This window comes from Otolemur garnettii, unplaced genomic scaffold (assembly GCF_000181295.1).
Source record: "Otolemur garnettii isolate 467f Iridium unplaced genomic scaffold, OtoGar3 scaffold00228, whole genome shotgun sequence".
Classification (NCBI taxonomy): Eukaryota; Metazoa; Chordata; class Mammalia; order Primates; family Galagidae; genus Otolemur; species Otolemur garnettii.
In genome coordinates this window covers 691,804-701,050 of record NW_003852623.1, presented here as the reverse complement: position 1 = coordinate 701,050, position 9,247 = coordinate 691,804, and the positions used below count along the sequence as shown (strand labels likewise).

At 42.6% G+C, this 9,247-nt stretch overlaps 1 protein-coding gene across 1 annotated transcript in view; it reads left to right on the top strand.

The window, feature by feature from the left end:
- BOD1L1 (biorientation of chromosomes in cell division 1 like 1) overlaps window positions 1-9,247 on the top strand; it is a gene marked incomplete at its 5' end in the record, with an annotated part of 58,739 nt that overhangs the window by 36,255 nt on the left and 13,237 nt on the right. The window contains 4 exons of the mRNA XM_023508193.1: window positions 1,656-1,716; window positions 3,275-3,345; window positions 4,233-4,305; window positions 5,634-5,713. Of these exons, the coding sequence (XP_023363961.1) occupies window positions 1,656-1,716; window positions 3,275-3,345; window positions 4,233-4,305; window positions 5,634-5,713 (285 nt within the window). The remainder of the gene's footprint in view (window positions 1-1,655; window positions 1,717-3,274; window positions 3,346-4,232; window positions 4,306-5,633; window positions 5,714-9,247) is intronic.

The window sequence follows — 9,247 nt, the reverse complement described above, 5'->3', positions numbered from 1 at the left end:
GCCTCCTCTGAGCTCAGCACGCCCTCGGCATCCTCTGCCCTCGGCCTCCTCTGAGCTCAGCACACCCTCGGCATCCTCTGCCCTCGGTCTCCTCTAAGCTCAGCATGCCCTCGGCATCTTCTGCTTCTTTTCCATGTTCACCTGTGTCCATTGATGAGAAACTCCAAACTCTCTTTTTATTATTGTAGCGAGATTGAAATTTGGATTTGGATGTCTTAAATCATCCTGGTGCTGTAGACAAAATAGATTTTAGTTTGAGAATTAAGTTTATGTTTTTAGAAAGCTCTTCTGAAGATACTCAGCTATCATTGCCATATATATGTATTTTTTTCCAAGATGCGCCTCTCATAATCCCTTTTGTGTTCAAAAGAGTTTTTGGTTTGTATTTTCTATCTTAATGTATTTGTAGGAAACATAACATCATATCAGGAGTGAACACTCTGTAAATTGCTTAGAAATTTGCAGTCAACTGCGTTCGTTCCAGTGCTGCTAGACTCAAGGAATCAGGGTCCCTGCAGGCACCAGTAGGTCAGAGTGCCAGCCTCACCAAAAGCACCTTTCTTGTAGCTAGAAACTCATACACAGTCTGCTGAATAAGAGGGAAGAGAAAAGCCCTGTTTGATGTGATTGAAGCCTGCTCTCCAAGAATTAAGAAGATTGTAACTGGGTGTGGTGGCGCTGCCTGCATCCCACCTACTCGGGTACCTGAAGTGAGGCCGGGCAAGGTGGCTCATGCCTGTTGTCCCAGCGGTGTGGGAGGCCGAGGCAGGTGGATTGCCTGACCTCAGCCGACTTCGAGACCAGCGGAAGACCAGCATGAGGCAGAGTGAGCCAGAGTGAGACCTCGTCTCTACAAAAAACAGCCAGACGTTGTTATTCCAGCTACGTGGGGGGCAAGAGAATCACTACAGGAGGAAGAAGTAAAAAACAAAAAACAAAAAAAACCCTTCAAACTAAGATAAAGTAAAAGCCAGCAGAAACTGAAAGCAAAAATAAAAATTAAAAAAAAGGAACCTGAAGTGAGAGGATTTCTCGAGCCCATGCAACATAACGGGACCTCCATTGCTAAGGAGGAAAAAATTTTTAAATACAATCAATCATAAAAGAGTTAAAAAGATTCTAAATGGGGCTGTGGCCGTAGAACCAGGTGGCGAGTGCTCCGTCCTCGTTCCTTCTTCCCAGCTGAGGACAGCTGTCCTGTCCAGAGGGGCGCACGAGTCTGTAGCTGGGACTTGGAGTATTGTAGGGTAAATTGAGACTTGTCCAACAGTTTAATTTTTAAAAAAATAAAAAGTAGAATTCACAAGATTTGCCAAACAAGAACTCCTATGACCAAATCCTATAGGGTTTTTAAATAAAGAAAAAAGTCATGAAGTTTCTTTAATCAGGAAGAAAATTCATAGAATTCAGAAAATTTTCATTTCTCTTATTTCTTACTGTTTTCATCGTCACTGTTTTAAAGACAAGGAGAATAAACACAGCTCAAAAAGAAGATCCTCTGTGCTCTTGAGCTTTTAGGGTGCAATTAGGAAGAATATGTACCCAGTTCCTTTGGTATTTGTATAAAGAGCCAGGTCTTTTTATTCCTTTTGTTTGGTTTTTGCCTTTAAGCTTTTTCTGAGACTCCATAAATAACCCTTATGTTGTCTATTTAGGTGGAAGAGTCAGACTCCAAAACAGATGAAGAAGATCATAGCAAATCTCCTAACAAAGGAGGTGAGTTAATGTATTTTATAGTAGTGATTTTAATAGTAATTACAATTACCATTCCCTGAGTTCCTTCTCTATGCCAGGCGCTGTGCTAATGACTTTACAAATTCTCCAGTCTAATTCATTTAATCTAGTGGAGTGGGTAGCAACAGCATCACGTCTGTAGCTGAGGAAGATGAGGCTCAGGAGGGCAGGTGGTTCTGTCCAGGCCACACAGAGTGTCAGTGGTGCCTTTCCTTAAACAGCTCCTGGAATTTTGCCATTAACCTCCCAATGGGCTTGATGCAATGTGAACAGGAAATACACAGTCCCCTGGGGTTCCCCTCGTGTGCACAGTTGACTCCGACAGGCAGTCTCAGGAGGGGGCAAGGGCTTCTCGTCATCTGAGTCTTCTCCTGGGGTCGGGCGGGGCTGCACAACCGGTGCAGGCTGCCGGTCCAGGCCACTGGTTCTCTTTTTCACAGAAGGTGAAATTGTGTTGGTGCCACTAATTGTGTTGAGTCCGTCATCCAAAAATGAGGACAGAGATTCCATTCCTGTATATAGTTAGCTATTTATTTAGCATATCCTACCATATTTCAAACAAAAGCAAAGCAGTGATAATTGTAAACACCATGGATCTATCCCTTAGTTTTGTCATATCTGAAAATTTAATATATTTGCTTCACATGTCTTTTTAAACAATGTTGCAGATGTAATTAAGCCCCCATTTGCCCCTTCCTAGTCCCCATCTGTCCCCCTTTTATCGCACTCCAAAGGGAACCACCATTCTGCTTGACACATCTAGTTCTGTGAGCAACATGTGGCATGTCCCATCTGCTATAGGTAGATGGTCCCACATTACACAAACCGTCCCCACCCTGCTGCTCACTCAATGATATATTCTGAGATTTGGTCCTATTGATCTGCCTCCTAGTTACTTTGAAATTCCTATTCCGTTGTGTGACTCTGCCACAGTTAGTATTTTTTGATTCTTCTGTTGGTACGTATTTGGGCTGCTGGCCCTCTGGCCAGTTACTGAGAGCTCTGCTGTGTGTGTTCTTGTGCCTGTTGCCCAGTGCCAGCGTCCTGCTCCTGACTCTCGGTGTGGAACTGCTCAGTGACTAACAAGCAGTTCTGCTTTACACTGGGCCCGCCCGACCCCGACTGGTATAAGCTGTCCCTCCACACCACCTCCAGTATTTGGTATCGTCACCCTGGTGAACGTTTGCTGATCTCAGTACTAGGGTGGTTTGTCGCCGTTTTCATTGACACTTCCTAATACAGTCTTGCCACATGAACTGGGGGACAGGGCCATGCGGCCTGCTGTGCAAAGTCCACTGAGAAGACCCTGGACCTGTTACTTCCCTCCATAAACCACATTTCCCTCATCTAAAATATGAAGTAGAAAAATAGAACATAACTGTCGGTGGTGTTGGGGGCATCCTGGGGACTGGCAGACCATCTGCTGCTGTGCTCGGGAGGACCGCTAGCCCAGCTTCCTTCCCTCCACACACCTGAAATAAGCTTTGGATTGGAAAAATAATAAAGACTTTTTTTTTTTCTTTTTGTATTTACGACTCAGAGATACCCAGTGGGAGAAAAGACAACAGAGAAGCTCTAAGAGGTCACGGGACTGAAGTGAATTCTAAAGAGGTATGTCTCCTGCTAAACCCAAGTCGCCTGTCACAAAGAACAGTTTTAGGCTTTACTTTTCTATATATATGAAATAATTAAATGGCTACATTAAGAGTTCTGTGCATCATTTTCTCCTGTCTGTGCCCTTGTAATGTCGAGGTAGTTTGGCAGGTCCCAGTGTTGTTTGAAAGTGTCTGTGTTCTGCAGTCAGAATGCTTTCTCATGTACTGCCTTAGTTCAGCCACAAGAAGCCCATGTTTAGTGGGCCACTAAGAAAGCAGAAAAACACCACCAATTAAATTGTAACACGCCAGTTATATCAGCTGTAAGATATAACTTGACTTGAGAGACTATAAAATAGAAATAATTTTATTTTTTTTCAGAGTGTCACTTTGTTGCCCTGGGTAGAGTGCTGTGGCATCATAGCTCATAGCAACCTCAAACTCTTGGGTCTCAAGTGATCCTCTTGCCTGAGCCTCCCAAGTAGCTGGGACTACAGGTGCGCACCACAGCACCTAGCTAGTTTTAGGGTCTAGCTCTTGCTCATGCTGGTCTCAAACTCCTGAGCTCAAGCAGTTCACCTGCCTCAGTCTCCCAGAGTGCTAGGGTTATAGGTGTAAGCCACCTTGCCTGGCCAAGAGATAATTTCTTAAAACCATGTGTTTTTAAATTGTTGAAATACAGTATACCCAGAAACAAATCTGGATGTTTTATGCGGATTTACATTTAAATAAAAAAAGGCTCAAACTTATAAAATTAGCCTAAATCTAGATGCCATGAGTGTTATTTTAGATTTTTAAAAATTTGTCTATCAGTTTAGTCCAAAGGCTAATCCTGTGTGTCCCCATTTCAGTTGATTTCAGTTCAGATTCTATTTCCTTTAATATAGCCATTCTTAATTCCAGGTTGAAGAGGAAGACAGGCAAATGCCTAAGAGAAAAAGAAAGAAGCATTATCCCTCTTCAGACGATGAACTGGGTATTTGGAATATATGTGTTTCTGTTTTCGACAGCTTTGAAAATCACGTTGTTCACATCCCAGAGAGTAAGCCAGTACCTTACAGGGCAGTAACTATTTACTTCACAACTCTTGGGGCTAATTGGTTTCTAAACAGGCATGATACCTGCAGAGTCTTCTCTGGACCTCATTCTAGAAACTGGATTGTTTTCTGTGGAAGATCAATGTCTGGAACTCATACAAACCCAGGCTCCCTCTGTACCATGGGCCTGGAAGACAGCCAGGTGCCCCACTGAATTCTGCACTTTAGGTCATGAGCAGGCGCCCGGCAGAGCCAACAAAACAGGTTGATGGAGGGGCCTCTGGTGACCTGTGTCTTTCATGTGCCGGGCAGTCTCTTCAGGGGGTGCCTGCAGTGGTGGGACGTTCCTTATTTATTTGGTCCAGCAGAGCAGCTCCCAGCCATCAGTGGCTGTTGAGCCCTTGACTGTGTGGTCAGTATGAATGAAAGATTGAGTTTTTAATTATATTTCACTTTAATTATTATACATTTCAGTAGCCATGTGTGGCTAGTGTCTACCATATTGGATGTTGTCGGGACCATACCTTACACCAGTAGAAACTCAGTAATTCCCTTTTTTTTTTCTTTTCAGTTTTTGTCCTGGGGCCAGGTTTGAACCTGCCACCTCCAGTATGTGGGGCCAGCACCCTACTCCTTGAGCCACAGGCACCACCAAAACTCAGTAAATCCTGAGTGAATACATAAGAAGGAATGGGAACATAAATGCTGCCCCTTTTTTTGGTTGGAAGTACATGATTATTTTATAATAATTCATCAAGTTTATGCTGTGTTTAGGGCTATCCCATGCACATTATATGTGCATTCCCATGGAATCTTCACAATACCTTCTGAGTTAGTTGTTATCATCATTTTTTAAATAAAGGAATTAAGTTTCTGAGAAATTTTGACTTTACCCCACCAAGTAAATCTGATTTCAAAGCCTGTGGTCCCCATCCCTATGCTGCACCTCTGAGGTGGTGACTTATTCAGGAAGTTGAAGTTAAACTTGGAGTGCACGAAGCCCTTCCAGACAAGCTGCTGCCTTGCCCATGTCCCGTGAGCATTTGAGGGTTTTCTATTCTGTTTTATATTTTTGACTTTTCCAAGGCCAACAGTTAGTGTTCAGGGCTCACATCAACTAACATTATAAATGCTTTTAGAAAAACTTATGGCTTCACTGAATCATAGGCCTCAGAAAGAAGGTTCAAACCTTCTTAAAATAGAAGTGTGCATTTCATTTTTCATTTAGCTTTTATTCCTTTGTGATTCTGTTCAAACTGATTTGCAGATGATAATCCAGATGTCCTGAATTCCAGAATAGAAGCAGCACCACGACGGCCTTCTGAAACTGAGCCACATGACACGAAGGTATTCTTTCCACATACTAATTTTAAGTTTGGGAGTAACCTAATTATGTTATTGTGAGTACTTACTACACTATTTATTTTCCATTTTAGTATCTCTGAGTGTTCTGATAAGAATCACTTTATTATAAAAGGTACACATTTTCTGGTTCTCCCCTCATAAAATCAAACGTCATACTTGGTCATTCTTCAGCTGCCCGGTTGACATCGTAGTTTAGGGTCTAGTTATTGCTTAGGCTTTTCTTCAGTGGTACTGTTGCCTTAAGGATTGCTGGTGCTGTCTGCCCAAGTGCGATGTGTTTCATCACAGGTATAAAATCCTGAGCTACAGTGAGAGACTGACTGAGGTTCTAATGCTCTACCCCCTCACTCGCCTTTCACCTGCCTCTCCATCCAGGAGGTCCAGGGGTTGGCATCTTCCTTGGGTTTTTTCCTGTGGTCTTATTTTCATCCTCTGATTTAGGGAAGCAGCTTGCCATTTTTACTTCTACCCTGCCCACCCTTTTGTTTCACTTACTTGATGGCACACTCCCTTTGTTTCCCCTGGACAGCCTCTGGGACGTCCTCCCTTTCTGAGGCGGCACTCTAAAACAGCCTTCCTCTAAAGCAGCCTTCCTCGTCCTTCTCATCTCTCTTGAATCTGTAGTTGAACTTCTATGGAGCACTTAAATTATGTTGATTTTTTTTTTTTTTTTGAGACAGAGCCTCAAGCCATCCCCCTGGGTAGAGTGCCATGGCATCACAGCTCACAGCAACCTCCAACTCCTGGGCTCAAGCGAGTCTCCTGCCTCAGCCTCCCAAGTAGCTGGGACTACAGGCGCCTGCCACGGCGCCTGGCCATTTTTGGTTGCAGCCATCATTGTTGTTTGGCGGGCCTGGGCTGGGGATCCGAACCCGCCACCTTAGGTGTATGTGGCTGGCGCCTTAGCCGCTTGAGCCACAGGCGCCGAGCCAATTATGTTGATTTTTAAAAAGAGTAAAAAACACACCATGCTTTGAACTTCTTTGGAAAATAATTAATGATCTTTAAAATTAATCACACCTGCGCACACTGGCTGAGGATCGCTGCTCTAGAACTTCCCACTGTCAGTCCGGACCAGCTCCTTCTCCTCTTTGTTTCTCATTCTCTGATTTATCTTTTTTTCTACCTTATTCCAAAACTATCTAAATCAGGTTATAAAAATATTTGAACTGACTTCCAGTTCCCTGAAACCAGTGAGTCTTCTTTTCCCTCAATAACTGGTGATCTAAATTAAAAAGTAGTAGAAGACTTAACAACCGAAGGGGGAAAGTGGGGTGTCATCGGGATTTCAAAGGCTGTGGCCACGGAAAGAAACAGGCTTCAAACCCTTCCCTCACCCTGCCCTGTGTACAACTAGAATCCTGAGAAAATACTCCTCTAAAATTTAAGAGAAGCCACTTGAGGGATTTCTTTTTATTTTCCCCTCAACTTCATGTTTTGCATTTGAAATAAAATGTAAATTAACTTTTCATTAGGAAATTTTATACTCAGCATTTTCAGTTATAAAAGAATCTTCTTTTGCATGGAAACTATCTTCAATAAGCATGTATTTATTTTAATATCCCATTTATGTTAATAGTGGTGATTTTTTACTATAGTTTGTAATAAGCATGTATCCAGTTTTAAAAGCAGTAAAGGCATTATTCTAAGATAATATTCTAAAAGGCAGTATTCTAAAAGGCATTATTCTTAATTCTAAAAGGCATTATTCTAATTTTAATATCCCACTTATGTTAATAGTGGTGATTTTTTACTATAGTTTTCTATATAATAAGCATGTATCCAGTTTTAAAAGCAGTAAAGGCATTATTCTAAAATGTGTATGGCGAGACTAAAAAAAGACCCAAGTTGAAAAAGAATAAATTCTGGCACTGGAAAAATAAAAGGAGTGGAAACGAGTTGTGTGCACGTGCTCAGGATCTGATGAAGCACTTCTGGGACTGATGTGGGCTCTGCAGGCTGCACAGCACAAATGCAGAACGTTCAGAGGTCTGAGCTTGTTCGGCCAGTGCATCTTCAGTCTACGGCATAAAATGCTAGAAGCGTCAGTGTCCTAGCTTAGATGTGGGAAGGTCTTCAGAAAGCCTCCCTGCTTTAACACCCCTCTCCACACACACACACATACACCTAATATACATACGGCCCTTGAAAAAGTTCCACCCTGGAAACCAACAGCCCTGTGTGTGTCCAGCTCAGAGCTGGGAGCTTGCTCCTTGGCACCTATAGATAGGCCTTCCCAGCTCTACAGCGTACCTCCCAGCAGGGTGCAGGACAGGCCATTGAGGTATGAGAGGGAGTGGTAGAACCACTGTTCATTCTGCCTTTTATCCAAAACTTGAGAAGATTAAGCTCTACTAATGTGTCATGCATGTATGGCTGGCCCTGGTGCTCTCACCTCAGTGGTGAGGTCTGACGTGGTGTCTCACAATTGCATAGCTCAGTCCTGGTCAGGAAGCATTTTCAGGGTAGCATACATAAAGCTGGGAGTCCCACAGCGCAGAGGTCTAGAGCACAACCTCACTCCTTTGTTCACTGCAGCATTTTATGACTTAATATTTTACAAGTTAATTACATTGTTGTGCAGACTCTTAACTTAGTTTTAATTGATCCTTCCAAAACTCCTACTGGTTTAAGAGTCCTACCAAACAAAAAAAAACAAAGAGCTCACGAGACAAAGATGGTATCTATGATGCAGGCAGAGACGCACAGCACAGGGCGCGATGGAGCTGACTGGGAGTTGAGGGCAGCTCTCTGTCCTCTGTCAGCCTCACTGCTCACGAAGCAAAGAGAACGAAGATCTACCCACGTTTTCAGACTGTGTGAAATTTTGGTATTATGTAGAATAATTTTCTTTATTAAACCCCCACACTTCAGTCTGGTCTGACAGACCACGTCAGAAATTCAGTGACATTGAATGTCCCTAAGAAGGGAAGTGGGTGGTAGGGACATTTCGTTTTAGACCATTTTGAACTTTGAATTAGGATATATCTATTCAATAATAATTAAATTGATAAAAATGAGGATTATATTAATAGTCTTTTTATAATAGGCCATTAAATAATTTAAATAAAATTAAAAATAATAGAAGTGAGGTTTTATAATAGGCCATTAAAAAAGTAAAGTTAGGCTGCTGAGTGTGGTGGCTCACACCTGTAATCCCAGCACTCTGGGATGCCAAGGTGCGTAGATTGCTTAAATTCAGGTATTTGGGACTAACCTGAGCAAGAGTGAGACCCCATGTCTACTAAAAATAGAAAAACTAGCTGGGCATTGTGCTGGGCGCCTGTAGTCCCAGCTACTTGGGAGGTTAAGGCAGGAGGATCGTTTGAGCCCAAGAGTTTGAGGTTGCTGTGAGCTGTGATGATACCACAGCTAGCCAGGATGACGAGTAAGACTCTGTCTCAAAAAAAATAAGATTAAAACTTGGAGTTTTATTTTGTCTTATTTTTATCCTACTTTATGTATTTCTTATTTTCATACTGTGTTAGTGTTTCATTCTCAAGTTTTCTGACTATG